Source organism: Balaenoptera musculus, chromosome 18 (assembly GCF_009873245.2).
Source record: "Balaenoptera musculus isolate JJ_BM4_2016_0621 chromosome 18, mBalMus1.pri.v3, whole genome shotgun sequence".
Classification (NCBI taxonomy): domain Eukaryota; kingdom Metazoa; phylum Chordata; class Mammalia; order Artiodactyla; family Balaenopteridae; genus Balaenoptera; species Balaenoptera musculus.
In genome coordinates, this window is record NC_045802.1 from 15,718,336 (window position 1) to 15,738,248 (window position 19,913).

Below are 19,913 nucleotides of genomic sequence, written 5' to 3' on the forward strand. Positions count from 1 at the left end.
CAGGGCTGTACTTAACCAAAAGGGCCCCCAACTGATCTGCACGGAATATCTATGCAGGAGAATGAAGTTTTCATAATCATGAGAGTTCTCAGAAAATACATACCAACACCAAGTATGCTGCAAATCTTTTTCTTGCCTGGCTAACTCCAACCCTTGGGCCCCCTTTAGATTTTATCAGACTTCTTTTCCAGAAAGGATACTCTGAACCTCTCCTGCAATGGTTAGGCGTCTCGATTTGCTCACCCAGCAATTACCAGTTCAATGAATTCTGTGGCACTCTGCGCTACCTACACTATCTCAGCGATTACTCCACTATACTTGAATTGCCTATGTGGTGGAACGCTAAGCTCGGCGATGGCAGGACTGTGTTACTAGCGTCTTAACCCCAGGGCTGGCACACGGCAAGCGTTTTCAATAATGAAGGTAAAAATGAAACCATCACAGTCTTGGGAGGCAAAAAAACCCAAAAAACAAAACCATAAAACAAAACAACTTCGCTTTCTGGAACCTGGGTAAAATGAGGGGAGAAGTGGCAAGAGAGATGAGGCACGGTATGTCGTAGAAAGAGCACAGGGCAGCGGACCAGGCCTGTCACCATGACCTTGGGCAAGTCATTTTTATCTTTCTGGGATTTCCCTTTGCTCAGATTTAAAGCGACGGCTTCTAAGATCCCGCGGATCATAACACGGACCCCAGGAAGCCGGAGAAAGAGCACTGAATGTGCAGGAACGGAGACAAGGGTTGCCTGAAGACCTGCGGGGCCAACAGCGCTGCAACGCGGTACCTGACAGTCCCACGCGGAGAAGCGAGTAGCACGACGGCGGCCGCCGATACCTCTGGGCCTCCGGAGCACAAAGGGAGGCGGGAAAGCGGGCGAAGAGGGAGGAGAGCCGAGACCCTCGGAAACATCGCGGAGAAACAAACAGAATAGGGCACACAGGGGAGACGACGCGTCCTCTGACAAACACGCCCCCCCGCTCCCGCTTCCGTTCCCCAGCCCGACGCGCTCCTCTCGCTTCGTGTGCCGGCGGACAACAGGGGCTGCTAATTGTGTTCCGGGTTCGCCCGCGGCCGAGCCCGCCGTCTCCAGGCGACTCCTCCCCGCCTCGGCGATTCTGGCCCCATCCCAGAGGTGGAGTCAACTGAGGTCAGCAAGCGGGTGGCGCTGGGGACGGGGCCCTGACCCGAGAGCTGAGAGTGGAGGGAGCGATCAACTGTGCAAAATACCGCTGATGGGGCCAGTAAGATGAGGCGCAGAACAGACCCTACTGTGCGGCGTTAGGGGGAGAGGATCCACAGCGTTCGTCATATTCTCAAAATGATCCATGGCCACCAAGGAGGTTAAAAAACAAAATTAACATGGGACATGCTGTCCGATAAATTAGTATTTCTTTTCAGTCTCTGTTTTTGACGGAGAGTCAAAACATGAGACATATGTTTCATTGATCTAAAATGGCCTTAGAGATTAAAAAAAAAAAATGCAAGAGAAAGACCTGGCTTTCTCCTGCCCCGTATGAAGGCAGTGAACAGTGGCCCAGAAGAGATGAGGGATTCTCAGATCTGGAAGGGCATGAGCCTACACCCCCCGGGTGAAAAATGCCGGCTAGTAGGTCACATGGCAACCTCTAGCTTAGAATTCCATACTGTCGGCTGAATATTAGCATCAACATTTTCCCTGCCGCTTCAAAAACGAATCAAGATTGGTGGAGAATTTTTTTAATAAATTTATTTATTTTATTTATTTATTTTTGGCTGCGTTGGGTCTTCATTGCTGCGCGTGGGCTTTCTCTAGCTGTGGTGAGCGGGCGATGCCGTGCTGGGGCTTCTTGTTGAGGTGGCTTCTCGTTGCAGAGCATGGGCTTCAGCAACTGTGGCTCTCGGGCTCTACAGCGCAGGCTCAGTAGTTGTGGTGCACGGGCTTAGTTGCTCCACGGCATGTGGGATCTTCCCGGACCAGGGCTCAAACCCATGTCCCCTGCCTTGGCAGAGTGGATTCTTAACCACTGCGCCACCAGAGAAGCCCTGGTGCGGAATTTTTTGTGATGCTGAAAACACAGCTTACGTTGAACAGATCTTGCTAAGATCCACTAGCCCTGGCAGAACTTATGTGACAATGCTAAACACAATATACTCAAGGATGCTTTCCTTTTTTTTTTTTTTTTTTTCTGCCTACAAGAAATGCACTCTATTTGGGGGTGGGGGGGTGTTTGTTTTTCCTCCAGTTTTGTTGAGATATAATTGACAACGAGCACTGTGTAAGTTTAAGGTGTGCAGCATAATGATTTGACTTGCATACATCATGAAATTATTACCACAATAAGGATAATTAATAGAGTAGCTCTAACTGGCTGCAAATTAAACCACAAGAGAACTTCAATACATTCTGAGAAAAATAAGAATAGATTTGTCCTTTGAAAAACCGTAACTTGTGCAATTGTCCAGAGCAATCATTTATGAAAGTGACAAAAACGTAGCCTAAAAGAAAATGTTTTTCATCCTCCTTCTTTTCTGGCGTTGATTCACCAGTCATTTTCTTCCCAGTGCCCCCTTGAAGTGCACTTTCTAGAACAATGTGCCTTGGGCAAGGGGCAGCAAATCAACTGAAATAGGTCCTGACATACCTCAGTGACTTTGTCCTAAATGTCTCATGAAATTCTACACTAACTGACTCCATAAGCCTGCCATGAAAATGAAAAAAACAAAATCATTCTATGTCCCAGTTGTCGATTGCTACATAACAGACCACCCCAAAACTTAATTAAATGGCTTAAAACAACAATTTATTATCTCTCATGGCTCTCTGGTTGACTGGGCTCAGCTGGGTGGTTCCTGCTTGGTGTCTCTCATGTGGTTGCAGTCAGATAGCAGCTAGTCTGGACTGGATGTCCAACATGGCTTTTTCATTCACATATTTGATGGCTTAGCTGGAATGGCTGGAAGAAACAGGCTGGCTGGGCAACTCTCTCTCTCTCTCTCTCTCTCTCTTTCCACATGGCCTCTGAGAGATAGCAGAATATGCCAGCCCAAAATACGCCTCTTTGGTATAAAGATTATTTTGAGCTGTAAGCATTTGAGAAGAAGCAAACACAAAAAAACCTCTCTGCCTTCCCTCTGTTTGCCCAAAAGCAGGACATAAATTTGTAAAGATGTCCCCACCCTCCTCTACCAGGAAGAACAAAAATTAATCACTGAAAACAACTCTAGACGCTTGTCAGCCCAGAGATGACACTAAAGGAATCCACATAACCAACTTTACTCACTAACCTCTAACTTCTGTTAGTTCCCCCATATATTTGCCTTCTCACAATCTGCTGCCCTAGAAACTCAAAGTCTTTCACTTTGGTTTCATCCGTCTCTAAAAATGTACTGTTTTTTTGTTAAGATGCTCTATAACCCTGAGTTATAACCACTCATTTGAGTTACTCATCTCTGAGTGCTCCTATGTGTATGCATGATGCATGTGTTAATAAACTTCTATTTGTTTTTCTCTTGTTAACCTCTCTTTTGTCAGTCTAATTTACAGAGACCCAGCCAATGAACCTACAATGGGTAAATGGAAAAGAGATGCTTTTCCTTCCCTACACCTCTCTACTTGGCTAGCTTGGGCTTCCTCACAGCATGGCACCTTAGGGTATTTGAATTTCTTACATGCAAGCTGGCTTGCCTTGCCGTGAGGGTTCCACAGACGCAGGCTAAAGCTACACAGCTTTTTATGACCTAGCATTGGAAGTCACATAACATCACTTCTATGACATTCCATTGGTAAAAAAATGAGTCACAGGGCCAGCCCAGATTCTAAGGGAGGGAACTACATTTCCCTTCAGATTCACAGAAGTAGGGACTTCCCTGGTGGTCCAGTGGTAAAGAATCTGCCTTACAATGCAGGGGACTTGGGTTCGATCCCTAGTCAGTGAACTAAGATCCCACATGCTGCGGGGCCACAAGTACTGAGCTCGTGCACCTCACCTAGAGCCCATGTGCCACAAGCTACAGAGCCCACGCGCTCTGGACCCCGCATGCCACAACTAGAGAAGAGAAAACCCGCACACCACAACTAGAGAGAAGCCCGCGCACCACAACGAAGATCCCACGCGCCTCAACGAAGATTACACATGCCGCAACTAAGACCCGACCTGGCCATAAATAAATAAATAATAAATAAATCTTTAAAAATAAACAAATTCCAGGAGGAGTGGCTCATTGGGACCATCTTTGGAGACTTGCTACCATCACATCTTTTTTTTTTTTTTTTAATGTTCTTAGCAGCATTGTTCTTAATAGCCTAAACTGGAAACAACCCAAAAGTCCACCAACAGTAGAATGGATAAATAAAATGTGGTATACACAATAGAGTATTATATAGCAATGAGAATAAGTAAACTGCAGTTATACACAGTAACATAAATCATTACAGTAAATGAAAATAAGCAAGCCACTAAAATTCCTATAGTATGATTACACTTACATAAAAGTCAAAAACAGGCAAGATCAAATAATACTGTTGAGATATGCACACATAGTGGTAAAATTCTAAAGGAAAAGGAAAAGAATTGGGGAGTTGGAGAGGTAATAAGTGGGGTGGGACACACAGGAGAGCGGGTAACTGTCTTTTTCTTGAGCTGGTGATGACTGCATGGATTTGTGTTTATAGTAATTATTTAAACCATAATTTCAGCTTCATGGACTCTCCTGGTCACATGTTATGTTTCATAATGAAAACAATATTCAAACAGAAGAGGAACAAGGAGTAATAGGAAGAGGGAAGAAGAGAAGGAAGCAGAAGGAGAAGAAGGAGGTGGAAGTAGAGGTGGAGGTGAAAGAGGAGAAGGAGGGCTACCACCACATCTTGGCAAACTTTTAATTAAGCCCATTCACTTTACCAGTCTGTTCTGCCGGGGTTCTTTTTTTCCATTTCCAACCATCTTGATGGTCTTTTAAGAAGTTCATATTTCAATTTATATAAAATTTTGCACCCTCCCAGCACATAGATGTGTTCGCCAACTCCAAAGCTCCTGCAGAAAACAATTTTGGTTGATGCTAAATTATTGAGAAGGATAGTAAACACTGTTCTTTATAAGAATGCCTTATGATTTTAAATGGGGCACACCTGGAGAGCACCAAAGCCAACTTTTTTCAGCAATTACTACTTCTGGACCTAACGGTGAACTTTCATCAGTCAACCCTTATCAGATAGTCCAGGGAGAATATATTGCTGTTGTTTTTAAGAACTGTAATATATTTCTACTTGCAGATGCTAAAGAAAATGAAATGAAAGAATTTTTTTAATCAGGAGAATATTGATTCCAGTCAATTCATGGTGCGGCAGACCTCTGGAATCTATGATTCAAAGGCGGAAATCTAAGTAAAAGGAATATTGATATTGCATCAATTGTGTTGTAAAGCAATACGTGCATGTAGCATTCGATATTGAGAAGAGTTTTTCAAATGTTCTGATTATAGTACATCCTTGGGTGAGGCGAGCCTGAGAGTTTAGGAGGGGTCATATCCTGACACATAGATAGGCATTGTTGGCTCTCTGCAGCAGGATGGGCAGACAGGAAGGACCAGCTCTGAGAATTAGACCTGCCCTCGGGTGTCACCAGATACAAAGGGAAAGGGTTGGGCCAGCTGCCAGAATACAGTGGTTGAAGCCTGTGCTGATAGCCACCTAGAGTCCAGTGTGATAGTTATATTTATTGCCATGTAACACACACACACATACACACACACACACACACACTCCACTCAAATGATATATACACTCTAATTCCAAAGCACTCCATGAATAAATGATAATTTGAAATTTGTTAGCTAACAGGTTAGAAGTGCGATTCAATAACTGGTGGTTCACTAAACTGTAAAACTGTTATGCATAGTATTAATAATTATATAGAAATATTGAAAACAGGCTAAGTTATACAATGTTACAAAAGAGCAACAAAGATATTAAAATAGCAGTTTAGCTTAATGGTACAAGCAATTTCACTTCATCTTCATGAACTTCCTTCCCATACTATCTAATCTATCCCAGTTTCATTTCCTACATTATTTAATTACTATGCTAGGGACTTCCCTGGTGGTCCAGTGGTCCAGTGGACTCCGCACTTCCATTGCAGGGGGCCTGGGTTCGATCCCTGGTAGGGGAAATAAGATCCCACAAGCTGCAAAGCACGGCCAAAAGAAAAAAGTTTTAAACAAAAATTACTATGCTAATTCTATGAAACACCCTACATCTGAGTAAATAATACATCTGGGAAATATCTAAATGAATAACACACCCAGAAAGATACAGGAAAAGTTAGAAATATTCTGCTAATCTGACATTTGCTGCCAAACTGCTCATGCTAGTGGACCACAATAGGACAAATAGAGAAGCCACTTCTCCCCAGTGCCAGGAGAGTGGAACACAAATGTCACAGCACAGATGAGTTTTACAGGTACTGTGACTACTTGCTCATGCATCCATCAAAATGTTTGCTAATTGTCTTTTTTTTTTTAATTTATTTATTATTTATTTTTGGCTGTGTTCGGTCTTCGTTTCTGTGCGAGGGCTTTCTCTAGTTGCGGCAAGCGGGGGCCACTCTTCATCGTGGTGCGCGGGCCTCTCACTCTCGAGGCCTCTCTTGTTGTGGAGCACAGGCTCCAGATGCGCAGGTTCAGTAGTTGTGGCTCACGGGCCCAGTTGCTCCGCAGCATGTGGGATCTTCCCAGACCAGGGCTCGAACCCGTGTCCCCTGCATTGGCAGGCAGATTCTCAACCACTGCGCCACCAGGGAAGCCCTTGCTAATTGTCTTATTCTACTTTACATTAGACTTGCTCTGTCTGCATATACTTCATATGCAATCAAATTTAATCTACATTATGAATTGCTTTTCAATCACTAGCATCGCCTGTATATGTGACTTCATTTTCCAATAAATATGTTGCTTTGTTGTCTATTATATACTAGTTTACATTGATACCAATATATTTATTTTTAGCTATACAATTTTCTATTTTATTTTCAGGGTTGGTAGACATTGTTTTTTTTTCCGTTATGGTTTATTACAGATATTGAATACAGTTCCCTGTGCTATAAAGTAGGACTTTGTTGTTTACCTATTTTATATGTAGGTAGACATTGTTGAATATCCAGGATTTATGATTTAATATTTCCATTTCATAGAATCACTATACTTTATTTGATGTGCAAAATAATCCTTCTTCCCTAAAATCAACTTTAAATCAATTTTCAATGCGTCTATGTAAAAGAGTACAAAAAAGTAAAACTTTTCCAACAAAATTGGGAGGTGCCATATATATCTGCAGTGTAGTAATTAATGATAATAACAAGATTAACTGCCATACTGAGCACTAAACAATTTATATCTGTTATCTCACTTAATTTTCTTTTTTAAAAATTTTATTTTATTGAAATATAGTTGATTTACAACGTTGTGTTAATTTCTGCTGTACAGCAAAGTGATTCAGTTATAGGTTTATATACATTCTTTTTCATATTCTTTTCCATTATGGTTTATCACAGGATATTGAATATAGTTTCCTGTGCTATACAGTAGGACCTTGTTGTTTATCCATCCTGTATACAGTTTGCATCTACTAATCCCAAACTCCCAATCCATCCCTCCCTCATCCCTACCTCCCCCTTGAAAACCACAAGTCTGTTCTCTATGTCTCTCAAATTTCTGAATAACATCAGGATGATCCGATGCAGGGTAATTGTGTGTCACAGCAGATGATGACATCATGTAACAAGGAGTCCAAGAATTTGAAATATTTGAAAATCCAACTAGCCAGGTCGCCAGAGGCACTGAGGTTTGTTCTTTGTGAAATAAGCCTGCAGAATAAACCCACTTATCCAGCAGTTTTAGCTAACCATTTCAATATACTTGTGACCCCACTCGCAAAAGTGTTAAATTATTACAGGCATCTTTCAAAGGCAGTGTACCAGCTAAAGGCACAGAAGGAGGTAGAGAATGAGGCTGGACGGCTCAGCTGGGGTGAAGCCTGTCCCGAGGTTTCCTGGTCTGGGTGGGCCATGGCTGTGTGGGGCAGAGCGTTAGATGGAGTATTTGTCTTTTTTCAGAGGTGGAGTAAGAGTGTCTCCACACCTTCCAAAGTGGGAAATTTTTATCTTCTCCCTGTATATACATATATTCCCAGCTACTCTCGTTTATAAACCAGGGCAAACTAGAGTATCAAACACAGCCTAAAATAGATGAATATATATGTGTACCTATATAAAATAAATAGAGATATATGGGATCAGCATAAACATGTAGTTCTTGTTATGTGAAAATAAGGTTTTAGTCTCCTTGGAATACAAAAATGAGTAAGAATTCATTCCTGCTTCAAGGGGCTGGTGATCTGGGCGGGGTCGCACTTAGGTTAGCAGGTGGTGTGACAAGACACAGAAGGCAACGGTGCAAAGTGACACAGGCACAGGCTCCTGGGGGGCCCAGGTGGAGAAGTCTCCCCGATGACGTGAGTCTTTTCACAAGACTCAAAAGTCTTTTCAGTGCTCAAAGCCAAGGACAAGGTAAGGGGGGAGGGGGCTTTGAGACACGCTGTGGCAGCGTTTATGAAAGATGAGATGGAAAAGGAAGTGGTTTTGTGCCCTTCAAATTAGACGTCTAGATGCTTGCTTTTTCCCTCTCTGTGTAAAATGACTCATTCTCAGTATATTTATATATAAAATTGCTTTGGACTTTTAAGTTTATCAAAGACCAGGATCATATGCTAACGTGTATTGCCCAGCAGAAGACAGAGAATTATGGTGAAACAGCACTTAGCAAGTGATCTCTGGAGATGACAGAGATGTTTCCAGGCAAAACTGTCCTCGGGCCATGTTCTGAAGTGTCTGAAAGTTCCCCGGTCACCCCATCCCCGCACCTTTTCATACTCATTCTCTCCAGGCGCCCTTCTCTCTGCTGCCCTCGGGCTTCTCCGAGCCGCCCTGTTTTGGGCCTCAGCCGGGCCTGGCACCCTGGCCAAAGTCTCCTCTGCAAACGAGCCTTCCCTTCCCAGCTCCTGTCTGTCAAACTCCCTCTCTCCCATCCATCCACTGGGAGGACTGGCCGTATCATTTAACTAACTAACAGTAATATATGAAAGCCCAAATTACTGGCTTATTATGCGAGCTATCGCAAGAAAATATAATTTTTAAAAGAAGACGTTTCAAGTTCCAATAAGCAAAGGCTGTAGCTTCAGTTGAGATTGTTTTCTCTTTGCTTTCCTGGCCCTCTCAACTTGTGCCCTCGGGGAAACTGCTTCTCTGCCTGAGTTGATGTGTTCTGACCCTTGGAGACATTTGTAACGTTCAGGTGCCCTCTGGCGGCGAGAATAATCTCATGTTACATAAAACATGTATACCGTGTGTGTGTGTGTGTGTGTGTGTGTGTGTGGTGTGTGTGTGTGCACGCACATGTGCACACTTCCACCAAAAGACTACAGTGATCAGAGCCTGTGCTGGGGGTCCCATCATCCCTCTTCCCACCATCTAGACCCCAAGTCCAGGCCCTCATTGTCTTGGGCCTTGACTGCTTCACTAGTCACCTGCCTGGTCCCCTTCCCCTCATTCTCACTCTCCTACAATTTCTTCTCTACCCAACCAGCAAAGTGATCCTTAATAACTTAATTTAGGCCATTTTTTCCACCAATTTAAAATCTTGAAGTCTCCCCCTTGCACTTAGAATTTTTTCCCCCAGAGGGCAAGATTTCACTTTATCCCTACATCAAATCTCACAAAATAAACCCAACACAGCCAGAAACACTGAGCAGATAAAGTGCCAATCAAAAGATATTTCTATTACACAAGAGTGAGAGCAGCCAACATAAGAAGCAATCTATTCCACAGACACTGTGAAGTAAGGAAGAGAAAATCTTACCAGGTGGGGTCTGTGCAGGGCAAGGAAATAGGCATAAATGTGGTAAATGACCAGCCCTAGCCTACAGCTCTGACCTCCTTCCCTACCTCTCTGTACCCCTTGCTCACTGCACCCCAGTAACTTGGGCCCTCTTCCTGTTCTCTGTAGAGCCTTGCTTCAGGACTGTTAGCTTTGGCATGAGATACTCTTGTGCCTGGAATATTCTTCTCCAAGACTGTTCCATGATTGGCTCCTTCACATCTTCTTGACTTAGCTCACCAGTCCCTTTGTCAGTCACTTTCACATCTAGTGAAGGCAACCTGCCGGCTCCATCACGTGGCCCTAGCACTCATCACTACCTGAAATGATTTTCCATTCACTCAACACATTCATTGAATGCCTGCAGGGGGCGCTATCTCATGCACTCGAGATACATCAGAGTACAAACAGACCAGCTCCCTGCCTCGTAGAGTTTACAGATCTTGTCAATCCTGTTTTTTACTTATTTACATTAGCCTCCCCGACTAGGATTTGGAAGCAGGGACCTTGGTCAGCCTTGTTCACTGCTTTATCCCCAGAGCCTAGAACAGTGCCTGGTCCACCATTTATGGTCAATCACTATTTGTTGAATGAATAAGCAAACGTTTCCATTTTTTATTAGGGTACAAAAAACAACATGTTAAATTCCTATCATTGTGATAAAATTAATTCATTACTGTAAAAATGAGGCAAACAAGAAATCTAATTATCAATTATTCCAGTGATTGATAACAATAGTTAGCATTTATGGACCACTTACTATGTGTCAGTCACTGTACTAAGTGCTTTATATGTATTATCTCATCTTCACAAAATTCCATGACACAGGTAGCACCATTCTCCCCTGTTTTTTTTTTTTTTAATTTTATATATTTATTTAGGCTGCGTTGGGTCTTCGTTGCTGCATGTGGGCTTTCTCTAGTTGCAGAGAGCGGGGGCTACTCTTCGTTGCGGTGCGCGGGCTTCTCATTGTGGTGGCTTCTCTTGTTGCGGAGCATGGGCTCTAGGTGCGCGGGCTTCAGTAGTTGTGGCACGCCGGCTCAGTAGTTGTGGCGCATGGGCTTAGTTGCTCTGCAGCATGTGGGATCTTCCTGGACCAGGGCTCGAACCTGTATCCCCTGCATTGGCAGGCAGGTTCTTAACCACTGTGCCACTAGGGAAGCCCCATTCTCCCCTCTTTAAGATGAGGAATTTGAGGCTTAAAGAAGTTGCCCAGCATCACAAAGCCATCAAATGGGAGGACAGGACAGTCCAATTTCAGAGTCCATGCTTTCAACCTCCTCTGTGTGCTACCTCTCCACACATCCACATTCACATGAAGAATGCCTACTTTACTCAATGGCTCCCTCTCCCACCCTCTGAATAAACTCAACACTCTTAGCTGGGCACGTGGGACCCTTACAGAGCAGCCCTGCTCCTGTTCCCCTCACCTCCTACTCTGCACTGAAGCATCAAGGCTCCCAGACTTTTCCGTACTGCTTTCCCCTCCTTGCAATTGTATGGTTTGTTCCCTCCTTTGAAACTCCTACTCATAACTCCTACTAATACTTCAAAACTCAGCTATCACTTTCTCCAGATGCCCTTCCTGGTTTCCTGGGCTGGGTTATGTGCCCTTTCTCTGTTGCTCGCCAGCACCTTTGACATGCCTCTATAATTCTCAGTAAACTGTCTTCCCTCCCCGCAGTAGAAGCTACTTGGGAGATGAAGCTTTGCTTTTCATCTCCAGATTTCCAGAGCTTAGCACAAAGCTTGGAAGAGAGGTGTTGAATAATGCTTTGAATAATGGATTTTTATTTGGGGATTAGTTGAATGCCATGCTTTAGTATTTTACACACCGTGAGGAAAGGATCCTATGAGAAAGAGAGGGTTAGAATGTGGCACGTGCAAGTCTTCATTGGTGAGACCACATGGAGCGTAAAAATGGCGGGCTGAGAGGCACAGGCATGGGCGGCGTGGTACTTAACACAACAGTTGGTAGAACTGAATCTCTCTCTTTATTCTCACCCCAGTGGAAGAACAGATACTGGGATTTCCCCCTCAGGCCTCTGACTCCAGAGCCTGTGCTAATCTCTAGGCCACGTTGCCTCAAATATACTGGGCCTTCCAAAGAGTGGATGTATCCCTTTATTTGTGTATCCTTTCAGTGGTGATATCTGTCTGTGTTTGCAAAGAATAATCAATTTTCTAAAAGCACATTTTTTTTTTTGGCTGCACCACACGGCTGGTGGGACCTTAGTTCCCACAGGGATTGAACCTGTGCCCCCTGCAGTGAAAGCACAAAGTCCTAACCACTGGAGCGCCAGGGAATTCCCTAAAAACACTTTTAAAATGTTCATAAATAGCTAATTGCCTAATGATGGGTGCACAGACTTAATTTACTCAAGTTTACACAACTACTAATAGTAGAGCAATTTGCCTCTAGATACTCTTCTCTTAACCACTGGCCTATCTTGTCTTAAAACATCTCAGCCATTCAGTCATTTGTTCTACAAATACGTATTGAGCTCTACAACATGCCAGCTATTGTTCTAGGTCAGTAATGTTCAATAAAATTTTGGTGGTGATGAAATAGTCTATATCTGTCCTGACTAATATGGTAGCCACTAGCCACAGGTGGCTCTTGAGCACCTCCATGTGGCTAGTACAACTGAAGCACTGAGTTTTAAACTTTACTTCATTGTAATTAAGTACTCACATGTAACGAGGGGCTACCAAAATCGACAGTATAATTCTAGATGCTAGGGAAACATCAGTTAGAAACAAAGATTCTTGCTCTTGAGGAGTTTACATTTTTGGGATGAAGGTAGAGGTGAGAGAGGAAGAGAAACACAGTAATAAAACATAATAAATAAGTAAAATATATAGCACATAATGTGCTACAGAAAATGAAATGTGCAGCAGAGGAAGGAGGGCCTGGGTTGCATTTTAAGATAGGGTGGTCAGGACTTCCCTGGTGGCACAGTGGTTAAGAACCTGCCTGCCAATGCATGGGACACGGGTTCAAGCCCTGGTCCGGGAAGACCCCACATGCTGCAGAGCAACCAAGCCCATGCGCCACAACTACTGAGCCTGCGCTCTAGAGCCCACGAACCATAATACTGAGCCCGTGTGCCACAACTACGGAAGTCCACGCACCTAGAGTCCGTGCTCCACAACGAGAGAAGCCACCGCAATGAGAAGCCCGCGCACCGCAATGAAGAGTAGCCCCCGCTCGCGGCAACTAGAGAAAGCCCGCGCACACCAACAAAGACCCAACGCAGCCAAAAATAAAAAATAAATAAATAAAAAATTTAAAAAATAAAATAGGGTGGTCAGGTTAATCTCAGAACTTTTGGATCCTTTGGTTATGATAATTCAGTCCAATCCAATTTCACCTCCAATTTCTCTCCTCCTCCCCTTCCTCTCAAGTTCCTCAAGGATGGGGCAGGAAGGGGATAGAAACGGCAGGCTTGCCTTTTTTGTTGTTGGTGTTCTTAATTCTAATTCATTTGTGATTCTATTTAAATGTAACTATTTAGACATATAGTTAGTATATGAAGCAAAGGGATGCTTCCTAAGGGATGGTGTGCAGGGTCACCCCCGCCCTCTCCATGGTGAAGCACCTCCTCAGAGAAGGGCAGCCACGCTTCCTGCTGCTGCTGTTAGTTCACCCCCAAATGCCCTCTTCTGGTGGGGTACCACCTCCTTTGGCTCCCTGGGCAGCCGCGTCTCCTCCCCTTCCTGTACCATTCTCCTTCATGGGGAATCATGGGAACCACTGAGAACCCTGCTACCCTTCACCAGGCCACTGTTCCTTCAAACCAGCTGGCCAAGCCTCCCCACCTTCAGAATCTCTCTGTGAGAAATAGACACCAGTCCTCATGTTCATGAGACCCCTGTACACCAGCTGTCCCAAGACAAGCTCTTCCAAGACCCCCTCACCATGCTCAGCTCTGCTTGGACAGTAAGTGCACTAGTGGCCAGCTGGGGAGAGAGCTAAGTGGATTCCTTTCAATGTCCTGGTGACCCAAATGATTTTGTGAAGGGGAGGAAGGAATAGGCTTCTCGACACAAGCCCTGCACCCTCCCTGCCCCCTCTCCCCCAGGTGGCCTGTGATTCATGACTAACCTCTCCCCTCACCCACTTAATCAATTCCTCTCCCAGTGATGGAAGAGGAGGCTGGGATGGCAGAGCTTGGGCAAGGAGGGTCGGGCTGATGGATGAGGAAGCAGCAGGTCTGACACCTCGGGCTTAACCCTACAAGGAGGCATTATTAGCCCCTTGTGGTGGCTCTTTCTGGAATGCCCTTCCTCTAAGCATTGAATCTTAGCATCAGTTTGGACAAGAAAAATCCTACCCGGCACCCCGTCATATTTTTGGTGTTAAATCACACGTGTAATTTTTAACCCTGTATTAAATGATCAAGGGGGGGAGATGGGATGAATTGGGAGATTGGGGTTGACATATATACACCACTATGTATAAAATAGATAACTCCTGAGAACCTGCTGTGTAGCACAGGGAACTCTACTCAATGATCTCTGGTGACCTAAATGGGAAGGAAATCTAAAAAAGAGTAGATAGGGACTTCCCTGGTGGTCAGTGGTTAAGACTCTGTGCTCCCAATGCAGGGGGCCCAGGTTTGATTCCTGGTCAGGGAACTAGATCCCACACCCCACAACTAAAGATCCCGCATGAGGCAACGAACATCCCGCGTGCTGCAACTCAGACCCGGCACAGCCAAATAAATAAATTTTTTTTTAAAAAAATAAAAATAAAGAAATAAAAAAGAGTGGATATATGAAAACAAATAAATAAGTAATCAATATACACGACCTTCTGGGCATACAATATACAGCTTTCCTTCTTTGGTTGTCTTGTTTGGCTCATAGAAGGAGATTCTCCACAAGAGAATAGAGACAAACTTCAAACCTCCCACTGACCACAGTGAACAAAATATTGGGTGGGCCAAAAAGTGCCTTCGGTTTTTTACATAAAAAGACACATTTTTCATTCTCACCAAGAACTTTATTGAACAACGTATTCACCCTTCTGTTCCACTACCTTCTGCCATTCTTCAGGCAACTTCATAATTCCATCTTCCGAAAACTTTTTATCTTCTTGAGCAAAGAACTGTTCCAGGTGCCTTTTACAGTCTTCCAGGGAATTGAAATTTTTTCCATTAGGAGAATTTTGTAAAGGCTGAAATAAATGGATATCTGAAGGTGCAGCATCTGGTGAATACGGTGGATGAATCAGAACTTCCCAGCCAGCCAAGCTGTAACAGTTTTTGCCTGGTCATCAAAGAAACAGGCGTTCTTGCGTTATCCTGATGGAAGATCACGTGTTTTCTGTTGACTAATTCTGGATGCTTTTCGTCGAGTGCTGCTCTCAATTGGTCTAATAGGGAGCAGGACTTGTTGGAATTAATCGTTTGGTTTTCTGGAAGAAACTCATAACAGAGGACTCCCTTCCAATCCCACCACGTACAAAGCATCACCTTCTTTGGATGAAAACCAGCCTTTGGTGTGGTTGGTGGTAGTCCATTTCCCTTGCCCCATGATCTCTTCCATTCCACATTGTTGTACAGTATCCACTTTTCATCGCCCGTCACAATTTGTTTTAAAAATGGAACATTTTCCTTACGTTTGAGTAGAGAATTGCATGCAGAAATATGGTTAAGAAGGTGTTTTTCGCTGAACTTATTGGAACCCAAACATCAAAGTGATTCACATAACCAAGGTGGTGCAAATGATTTTCAACGCTTGATTTGGATATTTTGAGTATGTCAGCTATCTCCCACGTGGTATAACGCTGATTGTTCTCAATTATTGTTTCAGTTTGATCGCTATCAACTGCAATTGGTCTACCCAACTACGGAGCATCGTCCAGCGACAAATCTCCAGCACGAAACTTCGCAAACCACTTTTGACACGTTCGATCAGTCACAGCAACTTCTCCGTACACTGCGCAAATCTTTCTGTGCGTTTCAGTTGCGTTTTCACCTTTCTTGAAATAATAAAGTATAATATGCCAAAAATGTGGCTTTTTCCCCTTCCATGTCCAATATTAAAATGGCTACACAAAAATTCACCAATTTTGATGTCTTTTATAAAATACACACTGATATGACAGCTGTCACATACAATCTAACAAAATTGTTTTGGATTAAGTTAAAGACATCTAAGTGCTACTAGAGTCATCTTACAGAAAAAAACGAAGGAAACTTTTGGCCCACCCAATACGTGAGAGAAGAAGAAAGATTTAAGAACTGTGGGCTTGATGCATAGCATGATGGGTACCAAGGCAACTGTTCTGCCGTCATTTGTGTCACCTGGCCTGCTCTGGTTAATAGTGACCAAACTAGGAACTGTTCCCCCAGATCTGACTGTGAAGATACTATATATTAAGTTCCCGAGCTGATGGCAGCACTTCTTTGATAGTTCAAGCTGAATTTAATGCATGTTGCCTCGGAAAACTTGAAGGCATATACCTGATTGCTGTAGATGTGAAGATGAGAAAGGACAAGGGGGACCTACAGGAGAAAATTTATTCATAAGATACTTTTGATATGTTTGTATTTTGAAGATAATAGAACCAATGATAAGTAGATTTTGCAGATTTTAATAATCGAAATAGAAAAAATAAAGGCAAAAAGAAATGGTCTTTACGGTTATTTTGTTTAAAAAAATATAAAATGCTTGCACTGCTTACTTTGGATTATTAATTTGGTAAGTGTAAACGATTTGCAAGTTTGATAATGTTTTCCATTTATTTTACTATGAGATGGATTATTGTTCATTCTATTTCTCAAGCCATATTTTATGACTTTTTAAAAATGGTTTTGATCTTACATTCAAATGAAGGCATCATCAAAGAATATGGACGCGGCTCTAAAAGTTAGTAATTGCATACTTCTCGTACTGAAAGCAAATTAGCCTTTAGAAAAGTATCTGTTGGAGATAGGCCCAGTTGTGGGGAAAGACACATGTGTACACAAGCACACACACACAAGAGAAAGAACTGTTTACACCGGCAACTTTCATACTGGTAAATTTTACAACAATGATGCAATCCAACAGATTTATTATAATGATTCATATCAACAGATAGTGACTAAAACCCACCATGGCCAAAGCCCTGGGCCAGGCAAGGTGTAAATCACAGCTTCTGTGCCTTAGCTGGGGACACTGAGTAGATTAGAGAACAGCGGCCCTGAGAACTCTGCAGGTGGCTCTTCCCACCTCTGAGCCCCACCTGCCAGCACTCCCTGCTTTATACTCCAGCAGAGCCAAACTGCTATCGTTCCCCAAACATGCTGTCCTGCTTCATACCTCTGTGCCTTCAGACGTGCCGTTTCCCCAGACAGGAATGCTTGGCCCATCTGGAGTGGGCATGTGTCATGTTTTCTGGCTGCTTAAAATTGTCTGAAAACCCTACCTACATTCAGGGAATTTCCTAACAAGCGAGTCCTGCCTCTCCGAGACAGAAGCCAGAAACCCCACACTCCCAGCCCCCCCTTTACAGATCAGGGTCCAGGCGTGTGACCCAGGCTCCAATCATCAGCTGCATCTACAGGAGACATCAATTTGGAATGAGAAACACAAGGCAGTGAACATGGCGTGGCACTGACTTACTAGGCAGAGCTGGGAACGAAGGTGCCCAGCTTTGGAAGAGCAGTAGCTACAAAGCTGAGGCCCTGGCACAAATGGGACAGTGGTACAAACTATAACATCTAGAGCTCGGATGGAGCTGCAGCATGGGTTCCACGGATGACCAGCTCTGCAGTGGGTTTGAGGACTTGTTTCAAGTTCTTCAGGAAGTACCATCTCCCCACTCAGGGGCGGTGAGAGTCACCCAGCATCCTTTTAACCAGCTGCTTTTGTGCTCTATCAGCCAGAGCTAGCTTCTGTTGATTGCAGCTAAGAGCCCTGGGTGGTACATCAACAGACTTTCCTCCTCTTAAAAAAGGGCCACTTTGTCTTTCAGAACCCACCCTGATATGGGGGTCTCCTAGGGGCCTCCCCTGAAACCCTCTTTTCCATCTTTTATTCATGCCCTTCTCCGAGATGCTACACTACTCGTACCTCTCTTGCTGCATGCCCTCCCTGAATTATAATTATTTGTTTCTTCCTCCTCTGCTTGGACTGAGGTCTCTTTAAGGCTAGCCACTGTCTCTCTCATTCTGTATTTCCAGCACTCAGTTTGGGTTGACAAAGAGCCTAGCACATGATCGGTGCTAAATAAAAATTTGTTAGGAAAGTTTGATAGGAAGCAGTGATCTAATTTGTTTAGGAGGACCGGGGACCAGGAAAGGCATTTGAGGAGCCATGTCTAACATAGGTCTTGGTGAACAGCAGGGATTTCAACAGGCAGAATTAGTTGGGATCATCCAGTCCATATTGACATGTAATCTGCTTTCTAAAATTTATATCCTGAGCATTCTTCCATATCCTAAATATATGGTAGGGGACCTTCTTGATTGCCTAATAGAACCCTGCTTTATTTTATTTTTTTAAGGTCTGCAGTGGTGATGTCTCCGGGAAGGTGGGTCTCTCCTTATTCCCAAGAGGATAAACCAGAGGTTGACAAATCATGGCCTGGTAGCCAAATCTGGACTGCCACTTATTTTTGTATGGCCATGAACCATACAAAATGGTTTTTATTGTTTGTTTCTGTTTTTGATTTGTACAGTTTTAAATGGTTGAAAGAAGTTAAAAGAAGAATAATATTTCGTGACAGGTAAAAAGTATATGAAATTCAAATTTCAGTGTTCATAAAGTTTTATTAGAACACAACCACACTTATCTGTTGGCAGTGTCTATGGCTGTTTCTTTACAACAGCAGAGTTGAATAGAGGCAAGAGATTGTATGCCCTGCAAAACCTAAAATATTTACTAGCTGGTCCTTTTCAGAAGAAGTTTGCTGACCCCTGTTCTAAACCAATCATGTTAACTTCATTCTCTTCCCAATGTTTACGTTTGGGGGAGCATGAGACCCAGTTCTGGGCCAATGAAATATAAGGAGAAGTTTGACAGAGGGCTTCTAGGAAAATATTTTTCTCTGATAAAAAGTTACTATGGGAGAATGCTTCCTGCCTTTGGATGTCACATGTGAGAATGTGATCGGTAGAGCTGTGGCAGCCATTTTGTGGTCATGAGGAAAAGCGAAGAGAATCACAGAGAAGGGGACCCAGATACTTTTGAGCTGTTAAATTAATCAACCCTGGAACATCCTACTTCTAGATATATTTTTATATTCAAAATAACTATACTGACAGTTGGACATTCTATTACTTGCAGACAAATATGTACTAAAACATATGATATGAGAATATGATTTTTTAAAATTATGGCATAGTATTTCCTCTTATTGATAACCCATTAAAGTTTAACCATTTATGGACATCTCTCCTAATTCTTTGCTGTTATAAATTATCTTTTATTTTTAACACATATTTTACAAATTCAAACTTAAGGCTCATAAAACATGCACCTCTGCTGACTTTCTTTTTCTTATTTTTGTTTGTACCATTAAAAAGCTGACAAGGAAAAGACAAATAAAAGAAATTGTCCCCCTTTAAAACATGGCCCTAACAACTCTTTCATGGGACACGAATTACCCCCTTATTCCACATTGAAAGACAGAAATCCAAACCCATGTTTATTTCAAATACAAACTCTACCTGATTCCAAAACAATTTGAGGGAGTTTTCAATAAGTTACATCAGCAGCCAAGAATATTCAACGGGAGTTGAAATTGTGTAATCAAAGCACTTTTTTCTTTTTTCTCATTAACTAAAAGTACCCTTGAATCAGAGATAATTTATATTTTTGAATTATTTGCAACTCCAATTAACACTTTGTTAAAACACACCCACATGGTATCAGGGCCCAAAGCCTTCAAGTGGTGAAATTATTCCTCCTTTTAGTATCATTAACCAGCACATTGTGAAATTCTGTTGAAAGAGCAAAAGGTCCCTTTTCCACTCTGTCTGTCCCCTCACCTCTGACCTGCGTCATACCTG

At 43.1% G+C, this 19,913-nt stretch overlaps 1 protein-coding gene across 3 annotated transcripts in view; it reads right to left on the reverse strand.

The window, feature by feature from the left end:
- Positions 1-1,023, reverse strand: part of MRPS31 (mitochondrial ribosomal protein S31) — a 30,574-nt gene extending 29,551 nt beyond the window's left edge. The window contains exon 1 of one of the 3 annotated variants that reach the window (XM_036831814.1): positions 785-1,023. In XM_036831814.1, coding sequence (XP_036687709.1) covers positions 785-909 — 125 coding nt within the window. In that variant the 5' untranslated portion in view covers positions 910-1,023. The remainder of the gene's footprint in view (positions 1-784) is intronic. The other 2 variants (XM_036831815.1, XM_036831813.1) reach the window with 2 other exon arrangements.
- Between the last annotated feature and the right edge of the window lie 18,890 nt (positions 1,024-19,913).